The sequence below is a fragment of the Ochotona curzoniae genome, unplaced genomic scaffold, assembly GCF_017591425.1.
Source record: "Ochotona curzoniae isolate NIBS_2020 unplaced genomic scaffold, NIBS_Ocur_1.0 scaffold_1037, whole genome shotgun sequence".
NCBI lineage: Eukaryota > Metazoa > Chordata > Mammalia > Lagomorpha > Ochotonidae > Ochotona > Ochotona curzoniae.
Window position 1 is genome coordinate 25561210 of NW_024467083.1, and position 23364 is coordinate 25584573.

At 38.6% G+C, this 23364-nt stretch overlaps 1 protein-coding gene across 1 annotated transcript in view; it reads right to left on the reverse strand.

The window, feature by feature from the left end:
* Positions 1 to 23364, reverse strand: part of SPAG17 (sperm associated antigen 17) — a 198100-nt gene that overhangs the window by 80228 nt on the left and 94508 nt on the right. The window contains exons 16-21 of the mRNA XM_040998349.1: positions 19908 to 19969; positions 19197 to 19310; positions 15278 to 15432; positions 8330 to 8514; positions 4086 to 4189; positions 501 to 728 (exon numbers count right to left, since the gene is read on the reverse strand). Coding sequence (XP_040854283.1) covers positions 501 to 728; positions 4086 to 4189; positions 8330 to 8514; positions 15278 to 15432; positions 19197 to 19310; positions 19908 to 19969 — 848 coding nt within the window. The remainder of the gene's footprint in view (positions 1 to 500; positions 729 to 4085; positions 4190 to 8329; positions 8515 to 15277; positions 15433 to 19196; positions 19311 to 19907; positions 19970 to 23364) is intronic.

Sequence of the window (23364 nt, forward strand, 5' to 3'; positions counted from 1 at the left end):
AGGACTTTGTTTACCTAAGCTTTGCTAATAGAGCTACAGAAGATTCTGATGCTTGCTAGCTTGAGAACAACCTGCCTGGAGTAGTAGCTGCAAAGAACAGGGTGCTATGATTCCTTCGCACTAGGTTTTTCTCATGGTAGTCTGGTGAGGAAGCACCGGTTTTACAAAAGCATCCAAGCAAGGAGCATGGGTGCATGCAGAGAGGCAACCGCATCGACTCAGCCATCTCTATCATTTGAGACAGATAAAGCCAATCTTTGCATGCGTGTTGTCCCAATACAGTCACTTATTTCCACACACCTAAACTGATGGAAACATAGCCTCATGGCATTTCAGGGAAAATGGCCTGGCGTTGTTCCTAAAGAAGGTTCCAGATATTAAAGACTATAGATTTGAGCTTATCATGGCAGACGATGTGGTGATGGTGAAGGCAAGGGGATTGCATGTTTCCACAAGACAATTAAGAGCATCCCAAAGAGACTTTAGAGACTTGGTTTTACCGGGTATGTCTTCTCAGGCTCTGGCTGCTGGAGGGGTTCCTGTACCATTTCTGGGACATCTTTGATCTTATCCTTGAAAGAAGATTTTTTCTTCAAAGCCCTACTGTCTTCTTTGTCTACTTTATCCTTGCCTTGCTTTTTACCAACGTCTTTATTCTTCTTTTCTGCTTTCTTTTCTTCTTTTATCCGCTCTTCTTCTGCTAATCGCTCTTGTTCTTCTTTCCATGCCTACAAACACATTTAAAACTTTCGACAGATTTTGAAACAAATCAGATGTGTATTCTTTTTAGGTTCCTTTTGGAGAATATCCAACATGATTTCTCTAAGAGACATCTCTGACAAAACACAATATTGAGTTGGAACTTGGATCCCCCTTTCTCATCCACCTTTTCTACACTAAATTCTATAAATTATCCTCAGGGAACCCTCTCCACTTCAGCTCCTTTTCTCATCCTCTGCTGTGACTTTCTTAGTTTAGGTCTTTATTATCTTTAGTCTGGATTGGATAAATGGTTAAAAAAAACTTGGGAATATGTATATACACACAATGGAATAAAAAAGGGCAAGATCCTCACATAGGCAGCAAAATGATGGAACTGGAGATGATAATGGTAAGTGAAATAAGCCAGACTCAGAAAGATGAACATCCAGTGTTCTCTTTTCTTCTATGTGTGTAAATTACAGAGTAAAAATCTGGAGTTAAGGCTGGTGATTTCAGATGCTGGAAAAGGCTGGGGAGAGGGGAAGGAAGAGGTTGCATGATGGATACTAACACACAGCCACACAACTAACAGATCCTAATGTTGGACAGGGAGAGGTGGGTGACTACAGGTTCATGATAAAGGATTAAGTGCTGCAAAGAGAATGGGAAGACAAGACTACTGTATTCTAAACACAAAAAAAAGACACAGGAATAGAAACTAGTTGCCCTGTTTGATCGGTCTATGCTATAAGTGTGCTCACATATTATATTTTATTTCATAAATGTAAAGGCATTACTTACTGATCAACATTTAAAAAAAATTTAGAAATCTCAAGGAACTAAAAACAGTTTAACATTTCCAGAAAAATTTTTGACATATTTCTAAATAGAAATAAAAAATAGAAAACTCATCATTATAATGCCTAGCAGAAAAGTGACGGATATGAGAAGGCACCAAGCAAGTGACATCAGAGAGCACTGAGTGAAGTTACTGCTTCCCCTGGGGTACCAATCCTGACAGCTCAGAAAATATTTCAATGGATTATGGGGACTGGAGACGAAGCCTGGGCCATCAGAATCTTCTCAATGAAGGGAAATATTTTAGAAAATGACATATTCATTGGGTGAACTAAAAAGAACACAGAGAAGTGAAAAAGGATTCTAGCCTGTTTCTTTAGCCTTAATTAGGATTAGGAAATCACTTCTCAGAAATTTATAGCCACAAGCAAGTTTTCACTCAGATTTGTGACTAAAATGCATTTTCTTGCAATTTTTATTTTCAAAAAGCTATGGACTAATGTTAGCTCATAAAGGCTAATCATAAAAACAAAAGGAAATAAGCCATTTGGAGAAAGAACCTCAGAAAACAAACTGCTAAGTTATATCTTCAAAACATTTCACATGTGGACTTACTGTATAGAGAATAAAATATGTTTTTCAGTATGTTTAAATAAATAGAAGCAAGTATGAAAAATGTTAAGTAAGGAAGAGAAGAGTCTCAGGGCACCCATTTGAATCCTGGCTACTCCACTTCTGATCCAGCTCTCTGCTACTGGCCTGAGAAAACAGCACAAAAGGTCTCAAAGGTTTTGGGCCCCTGCAACAACATGGGATACAGAAGAAGCTCCTGGTTTCTGTCTTCAGATCTGCTCAGCTCTAGCTGTGCAGCCATTCGGGAAGTGAACTAGCAGATGGAAGATCCCTAAATATGTCTTGCCTTCTATCTTGATAACTGTCTTTCACATGAATAAGTATTATTTTTAGAAAATTAAAGAGAAAATGAGAAGAGCATCAAACATGATGAGTTTGTCAGACCTCTTGGCATGGGCATAGGACTTCCGAAAAGGCAACATTTTATGGCTAAGGCATTTGTAGAGTTGCTGAAAGAGACCAATAGCAACATGCAGAAAGCTCAGGGAATCAAAGGCAGGTGGTAACTGTTTGTCTGGGACTTGCTCATAGTGACTTGAATGGATTTGTTGTTGAAATCTTTAGGAAGTAATGGAGTTACCTATTAATTACAGTTATCATCAAAATAGTATATCAACACATTCAAATAAAATTTTGAAGATAAAGCCAATAAACATTCTTAAATCATCAACACATGATTATTTTGGTACATTTCATTGGTATCTATGTTCATGAAGTCATGTCAATTGTCTGTGAAAACACTGGATTATAGGCTACTGAATAGTGCTTCCGATTTGGCATCCAATGACACCACATTGGAAGCTGGACACCTGTCATGTTTATGCTACAGACAGCAACAAACACTACAAATCAAGGACATATTGATGGGTGGCAATTATTGAGACTTAATAAAGTGATAGACAATATTAACACTAGATTAAACTTTCAGATGTCTCATGTTGGTAGCTATCACATTTTAGTGAGCACAAATGAGGAAAATTTCTTCCACTATTCCAAAGTAATTCTGCAAATTAAGTCTGCAAATTAGTGTCTAATGCCTCATGTGAGACAGACATGCCCGTTAGTTATGTCTTCCTTAAAAAAGTTTGGTTTTGTTAACATATGTGAAAATATCAATCAGTGCTCAAATTGAACCTAGGGTTGTTGGTTAACTGTAACCGTAATTTGGCTAAGGATATAAGAATTTAGCAAAAGTCAAGAAAATATGCTTTTAGAGAGTCAATTTGCAGTATAGAATTTATAATACAAAGCACCATGTGCTTTATTACTATAAGCTGCTGTATTCCCATCTATCAGCAACATGTATAATAAAACGATTATGGTATACACTGTGCACATTAACACTCTCTCGCTTCCCTATGGAGTTACTGTTCACCAGTTATTACAAACTGTTTTCAAAAACAGCTAGAGAGAAAACACGGACTGCCTAAATTTGGTGATTACATTTCAATGGATAGAGTTTGGGAGGAGACAAATATTCCACCTACTGCAGTTGCTAAAAAGAAAACAAGCACAAGGAGGGGTACAGAACAAGTCTAAAACATAACCCAGAATCTCTCTGCAGAAGTCCTGTAGGAGTGTAGATCATACTAAAACTTCACTATTTCTTACCTCAGAGGCTTGGATTACTGGAAATTTTTATTTATCACAGAAACATTCATTATCTTCTTACCTTAAAATTTCAAATAAAATCACTGAAAACAAACACTTGCAATAAAAACAGAGCATATAGAGGACGAACAAAACACTGCCCTGGATTGTGGTTATGTAAAAATGAAAAAGATGCAATGCCTCAAAGATTTAATATCTAATGGGGATACTGGACAGATAACTGAAATTCCACTATTCCTGAGGAATTAACCAAAAAGTTGTTTATTACACCACACAAACTCCCCAGATGATGATTTTGGATTTATGAATAATCAGCATCATTTTGTCTTTTCTTGTGTTACCTTAAGAGAGCCTTCTAAAATGAAGGGATTCTTCTCCTTCTCCTTCTCTTTCTCCTTTTCTTTTTCTTGATCTGATATTTCTATCTTGCTGATTCCTTTATTACCTATAACCGGAAACAAACAAACAAATCTTTGTTAAACAACTCCGTTACATTAGGCATCACAGAGAACATCACTTCTCAATGCTATTGCTTGCTTGTCATCTCCAGGGCAGACATCTAAGCAAAATGGAACCTCGGTAATAAGGTTCTCACTACCTTGGGAAGCTGTGTATCCTCTCTTGTTGTCTCTTTGAACTGGAACCTCTACCCTAAAGCTGTCACCTAATTAATCCTAGCTTAACATTTAAGAAAAGTTTGTTCTTATTTAAAAGGAAGATTTTACAGAGATAGAAGGAGAGACGCAGAGATAGAAAGATCCTTCATCTGCTGGTTCACTCCACAAGTGGCCACAACAGTCAGAGCTGAGCTGATTTGAAGCTAGGAACCAGCAGTTTCTTCTGGGTCTACCATGTGGATGCAGGGGCCCAAGCACTTGCATCATTGTCCACTGATTTCCCATGCCATTCACAGTGAATGGGATCAGAAGTGAAGCAATCAAGATATGAACAGGTACCTAAAAGGGATGCTAGTGCCACAGGGCAGAGGATTAGCCTGCTGACCTCAGGCCCCATCAGTAGCTTTTTAAAAGTAACCTCATCAGTGAACGTTTTGCTAGGCATGGGAAAGGGTTCATTATCAACTTGGTTTGCTAAGCTTTGTCTTAGAGTCAAGTCCTCGGTAACTAACAGAAGTTGAAAAATCTTTAGAAATCATGTATCTTTGCTTTTTGTTAATTTTTTTTTTTTACTTTTTAACTTTATTTATGTAAAGGGGAAAAATATCATGTATTTTATACAGTTCTTTTTTTTTTAACCCATTTTTTTTTTATTGTTGCTTACATTGTATTATGTAGTACAGTTTTATAGGCGCTGGGGATTCCCTCCACCCCTCCCATACCCCTCCCCCCATGGTGGATTCCTCCACCTTGTTGCATAACCATAGTTCAAGTTCAGTTGAGATTCATTGCTTGCAAACACATGCCTAGCATGAAGTTCAGCGTCTTATTGTCCAGATAAGTTCAGTGGCCTCTTGGGGAGACCTTCTATGGTCTGAAGATAGGTCTAACAGAGTAAAGATCCGGTCAGTTAAAAGCCCCAACAAGGCCTCAATATCAATATACAACATTATGGAATTAATTGACATAGTATTGGGTAAACAATATGTTAAAAATAATGCAAGTTCCATTCTTCGAAACCTCTGGGTTGAGACAGTATCAATGACAGGTTCAAAAAATAACAAACAACCATACAAAAATTACAGGTTAAATCAAGGCAAACATGTGGTATCTAATCTTTTGGGATTCACTCATTTCCCTTAGCATTATAGTTTCCAGTTGTGCCCATTTAGCCACAAAGAACTGCATTTTGTTTTTTTTAATAGCTGAGTAGTATTCCATGGAGTAGATGAACCAAAGCTTTCTTATCCAATCTTCTGCTGATGGGCATTTCGGTTGCTTCCATGTTTTTGCAATTACTGATTGTGCTGCAATGAACATAGGGATGCATGTTGGTTTGTCGTAAAACAGGTGTTTTGGATATATTCCTAGGAGTGCTATTGCTGGGTCATATGGTATGCAGATTTTGAGTTGTTTGAGTGTTCTCCAGACTGATTTCCATAGAGGCTGTACCAATTTGCAGCTCCACCAGCAGTGGAGTAGGGTTTCCTTTTCCCCGCATCCTCGCCAGCAAGCATCGTTGGTGTTCTTGTTTATGTGGGCCAATCTTACTGGTGTTAGGTGGTACCTCATCGATGTTTTAATTTGGATTTCCTTTATTGCTAGGGAGCTGGAACATTTTTTCATATGTTTGTTTGCCATTTGGACTTGTTCCTTTGTGAAATGTTTGCCCATTTCCCGTGCCCATTTCTTGAGTGGCTTGTTCGTTTTGGTTTTTTGGTTGTTTTGAAGTTCTTTGTATATCCTGGAAATTAGCCCCCTATCGCCTATATCGTGTGCAAAGATCTTCTCCCACTCTGTGGGTTGCTTTTTTACTTTGTTGATTGTTTCCCTTGCTGTACAGAAGCTTCTTAGTTTGATGAGGTCCCATTTGTTTATTCTGTTCTCAACTGCTATTGCTTTTGGTGTCCTTCTTAGAAAGTCGGAACCTACTCCTAGGTCTTGCAGGGTATTTCCTACATTTTCCTGCAAGAGTTTGAAGGTTTCTGGATGTAGGTTTAGGTCTTTTATCCATGTAGATTGGATCTTGGTGTATGGTGATAGATGTGGGTCTATCTTTTTGTTTCTACAGGCTATCAGCCAGTTGTTCCAACAACATTTACTAAAGAGGCCTTCCCACTTGCTTGAGTTGTCATTGGTCTTTTTGTCAAAGATTAATTGGCTGTATTTGTGTGGGTTCCCTTTTGGTGCTTCTATTCTATTCCATTGATCTTCCCTTCTGTCTTTGTGCCAGTACCAGGCTGTTTTGATAACCACTGCTCTATAGTATGTCCAGAGGTCCGGGATTGTGATTCCCCCTGCTAACTTCTTATTTTTCAGGATGGTTCTAGCTATTCGTGGTTTTTTGTGTTTCCAGATGAACTCTTGAATCATTGTATCCAGTTCCGTGAAGAATGTTTTGGGCAATTTGATTGGAATTGCATTGAAAATGTATATTGCTTGTGGTAGTATAGACATTTTAATGATATTGATTTTGCCTATCCAGGAGCACGGGATGTTATTCCATCTTTTGAGGTTTTGTTCAATTTCCTTTTTAAATAGTTTGTAGTTTTCTTCGAATAGGTCTAAGAGTGTAATGATAATTTTCACTCTACCCTTCCTTGAGCTTACTCTCCCTCTTTCTTTTCCTATTTTTCTTTTAGTTTTTACAAGGAAACATTTAAAAATTTCTTTATAATCACAAGCTTAACTCTCCACTGGGTACAGAATTTAACAAATAGTAACTGAAAAAAAAAAAAGCACTGTTCTTTAAAAGTACAGGTAAGGGTTAGAAACAATCACCAGATCCCAAAATGTCAACTTTGCTCATACACATTACCTTTTATTATTTTGTTGTTTGTACTCTGTACTAATCCACAAATCAGAGAAAACATGTTATTTGTCCTTTGGGGACTAACTAAGCATAATGGCCTCTGGCTGTATCCATTTTGTTGTGCAAGACAAGATTTTATTATTTTGTGTGTATTTTGTGTTTATATACCATATTGTATATGTATAACTACCTTTTCCTCATTCAGTTGTCAGTTGTGGGATACCTGGGTTGATTCCACATCTGATCTGTTATGAGTGAAGTTGCTATAAACATGGTGGTTAATTTAACTCTTTCAAATGCTGATTTCATTTCCTTTGGGTAAATTACCAGGAGTGGGATGGCTAAGTAATATGATAGATATCTTCAAATTTCTGAGAAATCTCCATGCTGTCTTCCATTATGGTTGCACAAGTTTGCATTCTCACCAACAGGGAATTGCATAGCTGTGCTTATTTCTGAGAGATCACTCTCAACTTGGTTATCATAAATAACATTATTTATGGGGGTTTCATTTTCTTTGCACAAAACCAATGAAATATCCCATTTTCCAAGTGGACTACTTGATTGTTTTACTTATTTTGTCTATCCAATATTCTAAAAGAATCCACTTGCTTTGTCCCCTCTTCTCCTTTCCCCTTACAGTTTCAAAACTGAAAATTTACAACAAAAGACAAAGATATGTATTGAGCCAGGTCCCTGCCATAGATTTTCAAAAATCCTTTTTCCCTTCATCTCTGGGTTCAAAGTCTCAGCAAGTATTTGCTTTGGTGAAGAAAACTGTCTGATTATGTAATCTGTAATTATTCCACTGGAGTACTATTAACTCTGAATTGACCTCACATATTGTCAACAAGTCTTAGGTATCCTAACATAGCAATTGTGCCTATGAAATCATCTGATATTTCCATAGCATTTAATCTGCATAACAGATTTTGTCTTCTAGATTTTCAAAAAGGAGAGTAAACATAAGCCAAATGGTTGATTATTCCATGTAGGCACAATCTTATCACATTTATTCTATGTACCAGGAAAACTGAGCAGCCACAGGCATTTTGAGAGTGATTCTTTGTATTGCTGAAAGCGCCATCATCTTGATTAAATAATCGAGTACTGCCTTTGGACTTATTTCTTGTTTTAAGTCGAACTGACTACTTACTTTTAGATTTTTTAAGACCAAAAATTTTACTGGGGAGAGTGGCAATTTTGTTAGTGGTAGAACTTTTCATTTCTACTTCAGCCTTGGACTTAGCAATTTCCTCAGCCATTTTCAGTTCCTGGTATATAGCTTCTTCTTTTGTGACCCACTCTTGAATGGAATTTGCAATAAGTTCCAAGTAATTCCTAAACAAAGAAGAGCAGATGCAATGTTGTTACTAAGTCAATAAATACTCGGCATACTGATTGCACAAACGACTTTCAAAATGGAATATGGGGCATGTGTCTTATGTAGCAGTAAAGATAACAATGTCTTCTTTCCATATTGGAATGCCTGGGTTCCAGGACCAACCATCTCCATTACCAGTTCTTTGTTTTTTGCAAACTGTGGGAGTAGGTGATAGCTCAACTGGTTGGGTCTTTGTCATGCATGATAGAAATGGGTTCCAGCCACCTGTGTTTTGCCTGGCCAGGTCCTAGCTCTTGGGGACATTTGAAGAATGAACAAGCTATGGGAGTGAGCTCTCCCTCTATCCCTTTCTGCACCTCTGTCTGTTTCTCTCCTTCCCTCCTTTCCTCCACTTCAAATAAATGAGTATCACTTTTTTTCAAAGAAACACAAATGATCCTCAACTACCCAAATAACAACTATACTCAACATGGATATTCCCTAAAACTATTTTAGTATAAGGTAGCCCAAACATTCAGGGAACATATGAAAATTTCTCTGACAGAGAAATGCAGACTTTAAAAGAGTATCATTTCTTTCTTTCACCCAAGTAAAAGATTCAAAAGTTTGACAACATCAAGAGTTGATGACAATCTGGATAAACAGTCACTCAAAGTATTGACAGTTGAAAAGTATTATGGTACATTCTCTTTTTTTTTTTTTGAATAATTTTGTGGCACATAGAACTGTTGCAATGGGCTATCAGCTAAATGATTCACCCAGATAATTAATAAACCATAATATTTTTATGAAACTTGTTGGCCCTGGGTGCTTCCACATTTAAAAACTGTTTCCTAAGCTGTTTGTGCACTTGCGTTTGCATCAGCAAGTTGTTGTTTACCAAATGCCAGTCACATTTGGTACTTTTACTTACACTGATGAGTATAATTTTTTTAAACATTAAATGTTATAAATCACTTATATGAATGTTTAAGAAGACTTGATCCTGAAGAAGAAGAAAGTTGAAAGAATCAGATTTGATTACAGATATTAGTTATTGTCTAATTGTATGAAAATGAGTATTCAAATTCCAAGAAAATAAAGCTAGATGAATATGCCCAGGTTGCTTCACAATTTCCTTTAACTCTTGAGCTTTCTCAAAGGAACTCAGAACTAATTCCAACATTTTCTTTTAGAAAGTAACAGATAAGTTAAACACAACATGTCTCCAAAGGAACTCTTGAACTTTCCCTCAAATTTGCTGTATTTGACTTCTATGACACCTTAGCTGATGGCAAGACTATACTTGATGTTGAGCAGGACAAGTACCCCGACAGCTCCTGTTTTATCACACTCGTTTTCCAAGCTGTGCGAAGATGCAAATGATTTATTAAACTAATGTTAAACTAGCTGATGTGTAATGTATTAAAATCTGCGCACTTCTCACCTCCTTTACTGCTATTTTCCTGTCTAAACTACTATCATCTCTTTCTGGTAATAGCTACCATCGTCTATAGCAGGACTCTTTGCTCCTGTTCTTGGACACCGGGAGCATGTTCTCAACAAAATAACTAAAAAGACTATCTTAATCTTAAGTTATAGCATGCCTTTCTTTTGCTCAGGACCTTTTAATTAATCTACAATTCAAATAAAAAGCAGTTTTCTTGGAAAGGACCTATTGCAAGGAAATAGATTCATGTGTAGAGCCAAATTCATGTTTAAATGAGAGGACAAAATCGGGAATCATCACGCCATTCAGAATGTTTACCATTCACAGACATATTCTTCAGAATTGTTTGCAAACATACTCTAGTTGTGAGGGGAAAAAAAACACAGAATATCAGCACTGGATATAAGTAAAAGGGCAAAGAAGAAAGTAAACAAATTTATAATCAAGTGTAAATAACTGACCTTCACTGTTAAAAAAAAACTATTGCTTTATAATTGGAAAGAAAATACCTAGACAATTACAAAATTCAGGGTGAGATTTTTGCTCAATTTAAGTAAAAGTACATTAAAATTTTAACAGTCTTCACGAAATGTAAAAAATGATAAATGATATTGGGGCCAACGTGGAGGCTCAAAAGGCTAAGCTTCTACCTCCAAGCATCGGTATTCTATATTGGTGCCAGTTCATGCCCTGGTTGCTCCACTTCCCTTCCACCTCCCTGCTTACGGCATGAGAGAGCATCAAAGGATGGCCAAAAGCCTTGGGACTCTATATCAATGTGGAAGACTTGGAGGAGGTTCCTGGCTCCTGGGCTCAGATTGGCTCAGCTCTGGCTGTTGTTGCCATTTGGGAAATGAATCAGTAGATGGAAGATCTTTTTGTCTCTATTGTCTGGAAATATGCCTTTCCAATAAAAACCTGAAAAATCTTCACATTAAAATCATTAATGGTAAAAAAAATCATTAATGATAACAATTGAAGATGACACCATCCTTATGAACAGGAAAAAATCATATTGTTAATCCACAATACACAAAAATCTATAGATTTAGTGCAATTCCTATCAAAATTCCAATATATTCTTCACAGAAATAGAGAAAAACAGGCCATTAGCAGAAAGCTGGAATGAAAGTGGAGCAACTGGGGTCGGCATGATGGCTCACCTAGCTAATCCTCCATCTCCAAGCAGTAGCATCCCATATGGGTGCTGGTTAGTATTCTTGCTGCTCTACTTCCCATCCAGCTCCCTGCTTGTGGCCCTGGAGGGGAGCAGAGGACGGCTCAAGTTCCTGTGTTCTTGTATCCACATGGGAGACCTGGAAGAAGCTTTTGGCTTCAGATTGGCTCAGTTCTGGACTTTGTGTCCATGTGCAGAGTGAACCAGCTGATGGAAGATCTCTCTCTCTCTGTCTCTCCTTCTCTCTGTAAATCTGCCTCTCTAATAAAAATAATGCTAAATATTAAAAGGAGACAAATGCATTAGTATTTGTTAATTCCAGAGATGATATGAAATGTTTCAATGAGATTAGAATGCCTCTAGAAGAGTATAAGTAGAATCTATACCTCAAAAAATTTGCACACTAAGAATGATTTAAGAAAGGGCAAGCGTTATGGTTTATCTAGGAAAGCTTTTGCCTTAGCAAAAAGTTAGCACCTCTTATCCTCTAGCTGCCCCACTTCTAATCCAGCTCCCTGCGAAAGGTGTGGGAAGATGGCTCAAGGGTTTGGGTCTCTGCTACCCACATGGGAGACAACACACATGGATGGAGCTGCTACACCTGGCCTAGGCCTGGTTCAGCTCTGGCCATTGCATTCATCTGTGTGTAACCCTGTGGATGAAAAATCGTGCACTCTCTCTCTCTCTTTCTGCACCACTGCCTTTCAAACAAGTAATTTTTCTTTGGAAAAAAAGAATGAACCAAAAAAATTCCATCAAATGAAAGAAAAGGAATTAATATTAAAGTAGAAATACAGATATGTATAATACATAATCAAATTGTAGTTATATATGTGAATGAATTAAATGTTCTAACAGTTAAAATCTTTGAAATTATTTTAAGAGTCTTCAAGCTGCTATTTAAGAGATGACCTATAGAACACAGTGACACACAAAAATAAAAATGTGGCTATTGGTTATGAAGCCAGAAGATTGCTCCGTATCCTGTGGGTAAGTGCACTATCTCTTAATCACTGCTTAAGTTCAGATTTCTTTTACAGGTGAAAAATAATCCCTGCATCAACTTAACCACGATAGTCAATGTCCCATTAATACAATGAAATGCAATTCCCAACATGTAAAATGATTAGGAAAGTTATATAAATAAAATTGTCACACACAGATTGCCCAAAAAGATTAATATCAAGCATGGTGAGAAGCAGGCAAGAGAACACAGCAGGACATTCAATTATATTGCTGAAAGTTGTGATTCCTTAAGAAAAATCATTCTGGAAATGAGGAGCTCCTCGAACAGTGTCCCAAAGACTGATGGGACCTCGCCATCTTAGACCAGAAGCCACCTTAAACACCTGCTTTGTCTGCCACAGTAAACCCAGTGGCATCTTAAATGCCTGTTTTTCCTAGGTCTCCACCTTGTTAAGGCCCCACTTTACACAAGCTTCCCGCCCTTTAGGCTTAGGTTGTGTTCTCTGCCAATCTGCTGTACTTCATGACACCGTGCCTGACAGCCCTAACCACCAATCCCTTGTGCCCCGTATCCCTGGTCCCATCTACCGCTGCGTCTACCAATCCCTGCAGTTCTGTGCTCCTAATACACATACCTATGCTCTCTTTCATTTGTTTTGTTTGTTCTCTCCCTCTCTCCTCCGCTGGGCTCCCTTGGAGCACCCTTACTGTCACTCTGGTCAGTGTCCCCTCTCTCTTCCTCTCTGCTCTCTCTGCCTCTGCTCCCTCCCCATGGCCATCTCCCTCTGCCCTTCTCTCCCCCTTCCATGTGCTGTCCCTCTCTGCTCTGAATAGAAACCTCCTGTGTAACTCGCTGCGTCTGGCATTTTGGGTAAATGGTGAAAACTCCTAATGCTAGAAAAACATGTTTACAGGATGCATACATTAGACCATTGATAACTGAAAACTGTATGCTGCAACAATTTATTTTCTTACATGATAGCATCCATATAATATAATCAATATAGTGCTTTATTTAATTTATTGATTCCTTGAAGAATCTAAAATTCTTCTTAATGAAAAGTGAGAAAAGGCATAGTGTTCCTTTGGTAGAAGAGTGTGTATACTTAAATCTAAGGTTTAGCTCTTCCAGCTGCTCTCAGTTTTGTTTCTACTGCCAATTATATCCTTTCCATAAATACTGTTTTGTATATGTTGAACATTGTTGCACTCTCTGGGTAAATTATACTTGATTGTGATATTTATTTATTGAACTTTGAAGATTTCTTTAAAAAGTTGAATTAAAATTTCCATATGATACAGCATTTCACCATTGGGCATATAACCCAAATAAATGAACTTGTTCTATCAAAGAGATACCTGCCCTGCCACAGTCAAACTATGAAAACAAGCCACAGTCAAACTATGAAGCCAAGACGTCCGTCATGAGATGAATGATTAGAGAAAACGTGAGATACATGAGTTGGATTGCCTGGACTTGGTCACAAGCATGCTTTCGTGTTGTATGTATCGTCTGCTCCCTTAGCTTGTCCAGAGAGAAGTGGTTTTTGTCTGTATTGTGGATGGCGGCATCTATGATGCATGCTAAATAGAGAGTATAAAAATTGTACTCTGTTGGATCAATAAATGCAAATTTAAAAAATTCTGTATGAAGGAAATGTGATATATATATGTATATATACAAAATAACACTTAGCTATTAAGAAAATAAGATTACATTATTTGCAGCAAAATTATTGAAACTAGAGAACAGATTAAGTGAAAACATTTAGTCACAGCAAGAGAATCATTTAATCTTTATATAGCATTCATTATATGTATCATTATTTTGTTATATGTGAAAATTAATGTCAAAAAAGAGAGATGCTCAAATGTATGTTTTGTTGTAGATACAGTGTTCTGTCAAACTTTGCTGTATTCAGCCAACAAACTGGTAGGAATTGTGCCCTGCCATGGTTGCAGTAATCCTGTGCTATTTTAAAATGTACTTTCTATGAGTTGAACATGTTTTCATTTGATTGTTGCTTATAGCCCTTGCCTGTTTCCTGATGGCCTTTTTACTTTTTATTTGTTAAAATCTGTATTTCATGCAGCAGCATTCCTTTTACTATAATATAAATTAAAAATATATTATCTCAAAAAAACTAAACAAAACACTCGGTTAAAAAAATAACATATATAAGCAATGCATATCCACCACCAAATAGCAATTAGTTAAATCATTCAAAATGAAAAATAGAAACAAATTTATGTGGAATACTAATTAGATAAGACATATATGATTAAGGGCTTAGGGTAAATTAACAATCATTTTCTAGCATGTATGTGAATTATTTACATAAAGCCTAAGGTAAAAGTAGCAAAATGTTGAATATTAAAGTAATTTCCCTTAATATCTAAAACAAGACAAAGATGCCCTCTAGAAATTATGCTGGAGATTCCAGTCACCAAATAAGACCAGGAAAAAAAAAAAAGAAAAATGTAATTATTGCCAGTTGAAAAAAACCCAGAAAACTATAGAGAAAGACTTTATATATTGGCACACATACTGACTATATACATTAATTGAAAAATACCATTGGCTGATGTTAAAATGTGTGTAGATCTATACAGAACTTGTTCTCCTAATTATTCTGTAAACTCATGGTAGGTTTCTGAATCTCTTAGTACTAAAGAATGCCTATGGATAATAAATGGTGAATGTACACTAATGTATTAACCAGAGTTGAAGTAATAATGAAATACTTGTTGTCTTACAAACCTATGTTGTAAGAGAGCAAAGAAATTACAAAGGCGCTTAAGAGGAAAAAGTTCTGACTCCTAGTGTATTCAGTTTTCTGGAAGCTGAGTGCTGTGTTATGTCAGCCATTAGCATTGTCCCAAACAAGTGAGGACAGTATCATGTTTTATAGTTAGCACTTGAAGTCATTCAGAGGTGTTCTTATTGGCACCTAAATGAATTTAATATAATTAATATAATAGTATCTTTAGTAGATTTTCTGTATTCCAGAATGGCACCTTTTCCTATATTGGTGTAAATTCGACACCTATCATGATGAGCAGTACACAGTAGATACAAATGTTTTCATTGTGGTGGAATGCTTATTTTTAGGCTAAGGAGCTAAAATCCAAGCAACTACACAATTAACAAAGACAGCTATCTGAATAAACTTCATGAATTGATTACCTGAATCCAACATTGGAATGAAGAATAACGTTCCAATATTCATAATGCAGACGTTGTGCATTCATCGGATTGTGAAAGACTAAAAGTAAAGAGTTGTCTTGGGTGTGGTAGTAAGAATCAATGCATCTATAATGCTGATGGGCTTCTTGAAGAACCTGAAATGAACATAACTACACTGTTAGAGCTTGTTCTCCCAACAAAGGATCTCCTGCCATGGCATTTCTCACTTCTCAGCATCCCTCCATCTTCTCACTTCCTCTCTACACTATTACTCAAGTTGGGATCCCTAGAGGGTGCTTTTCTGTCCAGTAGATTGGTGAGAGCATAAATGGTGTATATTTCAGGGGTATTCAGCACGGGGTATTGCTGCAAGTGTTCTTCATTAAGACTGGCAGAAAAATTAAGTCAATTTTTTCTTTGTCCAGCATTTTTCCATGCGTTCAAATGGATCATCTCTTGTCATCGTTTTTAGAAATCTCAGGCAAGTATGTTGTGGACTGAACTGTCTTCTGCTCTTCAAACATACATGTTGGAGCCTTGGCAGTATATTTAGGCAGGATTTTGGGGAGGTGATTAGGTGTAGATGAATTCATAACCGAGGTCTGCATGATGGGCTTGATGTCCCGACAGAGTGGCACCAGAGAGCCGGATCCTCTTCTCCCACCTCCTCTTCCTCTCTGTTCTTTGCTTCCCTATCCAGCTGCCCAAACCCACTAGGATGTAACCATGTTGGCACCCAGATCTCACACTTCGAATTTTCAGTTAGAACACTGTGCTATTTTGTTGGGGCTGCTTGATAAGACAATCAAGATAACTGTAATGATTTTTCCCATTTCAAAATATCCATCTGTATTTTCCAGCACAAATTGGAGCTAAGGGAGAATCAGGACCAATTCTGAGAGCAGGATTTCTTAAGGCTGAGTACTGTCTTGATTATTTCATCGAATACATACTCTCTAATACTAATGACACTTGCAATAGTTTCAAACATACACATGCACTTTTGTATGTGAGTCAGTTAGATGGAAATGGGCAGAGCTGTGTATTCAACATGGAATCAATTGATACTAATGCCCCAAAGTTAAAGCTAAAACTAAACAAAGTGCACTTTTTATGTAGAGAAACCAAAGAAACAGGGTAATATGTTAAAGAATCCCGCCCACAGAAAATGAGGCATTGTGGAATGTAGGACAGGTGGCCACTATTTTTAATTTTGGGGGGGAATATTTCTGGTAGAAGCACACATGGGAGGTCTGAGTTGGGTAAGTTAGCATCGACCATCACCAAATACTACCCATAAGCACACACTAAACTAGGGGCTTACCTGCAAATCTAGATCACGGTACCCACCAGTGAGAGTCAGAACAGAGAATGGGAAATGTGATGCTGGGTCATGACATTAACCAGCATGCGAGTGAATCAGTTCTGGGGGCAGAATCTGTGAGGGAATACGGATGCTCACTCCTGTGAAGCAACAATCTCTATTGGCACACACAAGATCTGTATGGAACAGGTCTGGTTGGGGAGTGAGAGGATGCCCCATCTGGGTTGGGAAACTCAGGAGCTTGGGGAATGCCTCTGTCAGGATGCAGTCCTTGCAGGTGAGTGCAAGAACCGAGGCAAGGACCAGCCCAAACCAGGCTAGGTTATAGTGCCACAGGCACACCTGTGGGTTAGGTCTGAGCACAGGCCAGGCTGGGCCAGTTCATAACATCCACCGGCAGATCTGAGAACCAGAACAGAGTGTAGAAAGGACTGGGTTGGGTCACACACTAGCCAATTTACATTAGGAATGGGATTTGAGACTGGGTGGGCTGGACTAGGCTGCAGCACCCACTGGTGGATGCAGAGATGAAGAGAGCTAAGCCAGTTTGAGGGAGGTGAGTGCAGGGTCTGTGAGTGCTGTGAGATGGGGATCTGGTGGGGCCCAGATTGCCTGGCCCTGGCCCCTGGGCCCACTTGCGATGTGGGTGCAGACACTATGAACCCTGCGGGCAGGGATTCTGGAAGGCCCCGGGATGCCTGGCCCAGGTCCTTGTCCTGCCTGCATGGTGGATGCTGGGTCTGTGAGTCTTGGGTATGGGTTGTCCAGTGGGGCCCAGGTTACCTGGCCCAGGTTCTTGGGCCTTCCTAAGTAGGAGTGCTGGGCCCATGATTCCCAGGGTATGGGGTCCATGGGGCCCAGGTTCACCTGGGCTGGTCCTTGGCCCACCAGCATCGTGAATGCCAGGTCTGTGAGTCCTGGGGGAGCGGGGTCCAGTGGGGCCCGGGTCTTTGGAACCACCTGTAATAACTGGTTCTTCTCAGTGAAGAAAAGAGTAGTGGACAGCTGGCCCAGATCCACACAAAGGATATGGCAGCCCATTGGAGCCTGCAGAAGACATCTCATACCATATCAGAAGAAGTAGGACAGAAAAAACTGGACAACTATCCCAGCCAAATGATAACAGCAAATATCTGGATGAATGGAGAGTCCAAGATCGACTATATCTGCCTATGGACATTGAAAAGGTTCCCTCCCCTCATCCTTGGATTGGCGAGATCAACATTTCAGAACTACTGAAACCACTTGGGCTCCGAGAACTCTCGGAGCATGCATCGCATTGGGACCCTAGGTTGATATTGGGTGGCCATTCCCCAACCCCCTGGGTACTGTGGTGGTTGGAAGGCTGGGTACGGCTTCTCTCCTTACCTTCCTCCCTCCCACCAGAAAGAGGAAGAAAAATAGAAAATCTGGAAACAAAGATCACACCCACCTTTCCCTAACCCTCAGTCCTTCCCAACCTGATCATCTACATAATCATCTAAAATTCAGAAAAAACAAATTGCCAGTAGAAGTCTCTGGCTTTGAACATAAGTGGATGAAAACTAATAAGGGAAGAGCATCGTGATGCAGTGGGTTATGCTTTTGCTTGGGTTGCCATACTCACTGTTGAGTACTGGCTGCTTTGCTCTTGAGTCAGTTGCCTCATAATGTGCCTGAGAAGCAGTGGGCGATACACCAAGCATTTGAGTTCTTCTGCCACCCATGTGGGAGAACAAGATTGGGGTCCTATCTCCTAATTTTGATCTGGCCAGGCACCGGCCTTTATTGTGATTTGCATAATGAACCAGTGGGAGATCTACCTGTCTTTCTACCTATTTTTGTCTCTCGGTCTGTCTTTCAAACAAGCAAATTTTAAGAAAAACTTTTGTAAAAGTCAAATTCAAATTAAAATGTACATAAAAGAAGTAAATGTTTCTAATAAAATCTGAAAATCAGAAGAAGTTCTTGAACTTCTTGAAAACAAGAAGTTAGTTTTAGGATTACTTGTTACTTTGTCTAATAGTTAACAGCATCAATTCTGGGATCCAATTTGCTGAATCTATTGCTTGTTTGTCACTCACAGCTACATGATCTTGAGCAAAAATCACTATTGATCAAGGTGCTTCCACTTCTCACTGTTTAATTAGCTTCTGCTTCATATGGTTATCATGAGGATTAAAGGAGCTAATAAAACATATTAGTCATGTCTAGCACGCATGAAACATTCAAGATATGTTACTGATTCAATTTTTCATTGACTCATTGACTGAAACAGAAAATGCCTGTAAATGCAGTGAACATTGTCCAGAATGGGTGGGCAATGTAGGGAAAAATGAGATTGTTTCCTAATACTTTTCTTCTTTAGAGAAAACATGTGCATCAACTTTGATTGTTCTTTTTTTCTTGAGCATTTTATCAAAGTGTGCTGTTGGGAAGTATATTTTATATTATTTTGGATATTCAATCTAGGAATAAATTTTATTCCGTAAGTCAATGAGACTATTGATTGGAACTAGATGGAAGAGAGTGACCTAGAGGTGAACTGTTCTAAATCACGACATAACTCTGCAGACCTGGATGACCACCTCCTGAAGGCTCCTAGGCCATAAATACCTGGAGCAGTACTTCCGGTTTAAAATGTTCAGTGAAACTCCAGTCCATGAGGCTGCGCTGCTGTGTTTTCCTTATGTCCTCTAAATCTGCTTCCACCATCATCTTCTTGGGTTTCTAAAAAAAAAAAATCATAGAAACACAATTTCAACTTTAATTTCTTTAAGTCCAGCTGGGGCCCTCCTGGACTGCGTCAACTAACCAGCATGCACTCCATCTAATTGGGGAAATCTGCATATGTATAAATCCATATGGCAACATTTTAGAATCACTGCTGCCAGAAAGAGTATGCTTTTGACTTTTTTTTTTATGGGCAACATAATCTAAATATTTTTATTGTTAGGTTATACTCTTCTGAGTCCTGTTAGCAATTATAGGAAGGTTTTCTGAACTCACTTCAAGACGACGTTAGTTCTACATGGCTGTATGGTCAGCAGGTGTTTGTGAGGTTGCCAAGCCACACTGTCTAGAGAGGAACACAGAGGAGGGAGGGTTTGCTTAAACCCGCTAGTCAAATTAACTCCTTTCTTCCCAGTTGGAATCAGTTTGGGTAATGTTTGAATAATCCCTCTCTTCTAACATCAGTATTCTTCTAAGCACTCCCCCACCCCACCCTCTGACATTTTTTTTTTTTTTAATATTTCTCAATCTGGGTCATGGTTTTCTCAGATCATCTTACTTGTCATCTGTGCTTTCAGGAAAATAATTCCTTACCTTTTCAAGAGAATCAGCTGTTGTGACTGGTTCATCTTTGATCTCATTGTTCATGGTCTGCTCTGTAAATCAAAGACACCAACATCCAGTTGTGTTCAGGCTTTGTTCTTGCCTTGGTCAATCCTGCGCCTTTTTTTGTTGCCCATTTGATCTATGTTTCTGTGCTGAAAAGGTAATTCCTGAAAGGCATGTCTAGTGCCTCCAAAAAGGTGTTTGTGTCAATAAGCCTAAATCAGTGCTTAGCTAGAAAATTTATATGAAACTCTTTGAAAATAACCCGGCTTATATGATGCTTCCTAAATCACGTCAGGCATTTTGCATTCAGGCTGCACGCCACTCACTTACATTCACTCCATTTTTACTGTTGCAGACATTTGCTGATTAAAGCGAGTGCATTGCTTACTACGTATCTTCTTGGACTGGTGACCATTGCAAAGGCTTTTCAAATTTCTCTGTGTGTGACTTATCTGGTAGACATGGGAAAGGGCTGAGGAGTATGCAAAAGAGATTACTGCACAAGTGTGTCCTATCAGAAAATGGTGCTATCCCACCATTCTTCTTCCATGTATTAATCATTTGTTAACTTGAGAAGTATTCACTGAACACTTCAGAATTTACAGATGGAGGATAATGATGGTTAAGTGAACAAATGATTGGGTAGCTGGACTGTGTGGTACCATATCATAGATGAATGAGTAATACACATCAGCTTTCCTGATAACCAAAAAATACAAGTCCTGTGTTGAATGAGATTGTGGTGTCTGCCTTGGATAGAAGCAATCAGCTCCATGAATGGACCTGGAGGAACCAATCATGTTGCCAACTTCATACCACCAGAAAAAAAAAAGTTCATTATAAGGTTAACATAGATAAACAGATATTTTACTTTGAATATCTAAAAGTGTAATTTTCTCTCATAATTGTGAATCTCTAATAAAAGATACAAGTATATGATGCAGTTCACACGTGATCAAATAAATTGAGTGTGTATGGGAAGGTAGGTCTTATGGGAACATACTTTCATGCTGTTAACTGTGGCGCCAACCTGACTTCTATCCTTAGAATAACTGCAAATTCTATCCTACAAAGTTGTGCTGTAAAGAGCTCCAGCCACACGTTCTCTTCTGCCCATCTGTGCTTCAGAGGAGGGACTGCTTGCTGTGTCTTGAGGGTTTTGTAATAGTTTTCTACTTATCTGCTTTGCTTCGCTTTTTGATATTCAGCTGTTTTAAACTTTTCTTTCATATTGTTGCTCAAACGTCAATTTTGCGAGAACATTATGGCACTTACTCTATTTTTTAAAGGTTTATGTATTTGAAAGGCAGAATCAGAAAGATAAAAGAAGAGGAAGAGAGAAAGAAAGAGAGAAAAAGAGAGAGACACACAGAGAGAGAGAAGAAAATCATGTGCTGATTTACTCTCCAAATGACCAAGTTGCCAGGGCAGAAGACAGGAACTTCATCTGAGTCTCCCATGTTGGAGGCAGGGGCTTAAGCACTTGGGTCATCTTTTGTTGCTTTCCTAGGTGCATTAGCAGGGAGGTGGATTGGAACTGGAGCAGCTGGGACTCAAACTGTCACCCATACGGGATGCTGGCACTATAGGAGATAGCCTAACCTGCTAAGCTACAGTTCTGTTTCCTTCTTGATTTTTAATCATAGAATTTAACAGAACCAGACACTGTTTATTTGTTTATGTTTATGTACTGGCTCTCCATGTTAAGTATATGTTCCTGGAAAACGGAAATTTACCTTATTTTCTTCATCGTAACCTGGGTGCTGAACACATGGTGGGAATGCACTCAACATATGTGAATAAGAGAAATCTTAATCATATATTGAAACCAAAAATGAATGTGGAACTATAGAGACAGAGATGTGGAAGAAAACCTATACCAAAAACTTATTTTGGGGTCAGCATAAAATTCAACTTTGTTCTATGGCAAAGCATATCTGGACTTCTAGAGTGAGTAGTTAATTATGCCTACTAAAGACAGGCCAATTTTTTTTTTCCAGAAGCTTAGCCACTTACATTTTTGCTACTAGTACATTCTTGCCTTGTGTTTGTGAAGGCGACAGCATGAATATTCCATAGTGATTCAGAGGAAAACTACAAAGTCAAATCAGCCCAGTATTTATATAAATAGATCCACTCAAGAGAAAACTCGGGCCAACTATAACTCTAAATAGACCATGATGTCCCACGTGTCCTTGAAGCAATTGATATGAAATCTGTGGAAATAAAATTATCCTATTCTGTGAGCTGCCAGATTTCCGGGAGATTTGATATTCCCTCCTGAGTCTACGGATCCCGAAGAAAAAGTATCCAGTGTAGAAAATATGTGCTAAAATACTGTGCATCAGTTATTTTGTCAAAGGAAAGAACATCCTAAAACTAATCTGAACTATTTGTTTAATAGTAGAATAAAAATCACTTTTTTCTTCCTTTCTGATTTTGCCTTCAACTGCATAATCCTGTGACAGTGTGATTCAGTAGTTTTTGACACATCTGGAAATGGATGCTTTCTCATCCCTTTGAAAAACAGCTTTCCTAATCTGTTTTACTTTAGAGATAACAAGATCCCTCTGCAAAGCAGTTACTTTATTAAAAAAACACCCAACAAGCATAAAGGGCACATCTAGACCTATAGCCTCATGGTTATCAACTCTCAGGTTTTTCATAAATATCCAATAGGCCCTGTCAAGTTCAAAAAGAGTCTCAGATGGAAATCCAATATTTGGTTTGAAAAAGCACAAATGCTCAACCAACCCTTCATGCCCAGGGAGCCAGGCTTTTATATGCATTTGATGCTAAAATTGCTGTGCAGCTAATACATGAGTGAGTTTTGTTTTGTTTAACGAGAACTGAAGTGGCTCTCTTTAAAGCGAGTCTGATTTAGAGTTAGGAAGACATGTAAAATCAGTAACAACAGAAAATTTGTGTCTGCCTAACAGTCACAATGGGACCCTGAGGCTCAGTGGCGGAGGGTCTGCTGGGTGTTGCTCCCCATACAGCACGTGGAAGCACGGACAGTGCTGGGAGCCACTCTCAAGATGATTGGGTCTCTAGGACGTGCCACAATCTGCATTTCCACCTTTAGGACTTAGGAAGTTACTCCAGTTGTCTACTTTCCACTAGGATCCATAGCATCATTTGATGTGGTTTGGCCACCAGGTGGCAAAAGTTGCCTGAGGAAAATGAAACTAGCCGCCTTAAAAAGCCAAAACAAAACAAAAGGAAAAACCCTCTGGCCCCACATCTCTCCCAGCACACCTGGCTATAGATTACCCTAAAATGACTTCTTTTTCACATATTTATAGGCTACATGAACACCATTAAAACTCAGATAAACTTCTGTCTGTTTGAGCAAGGCTAATGAATAAGAGTATTAAATCAGAGAGTTAGGGAATCTGATTTGTTTGGAAGGAAGAAAGAACCAAATACAACAATGGCAGAG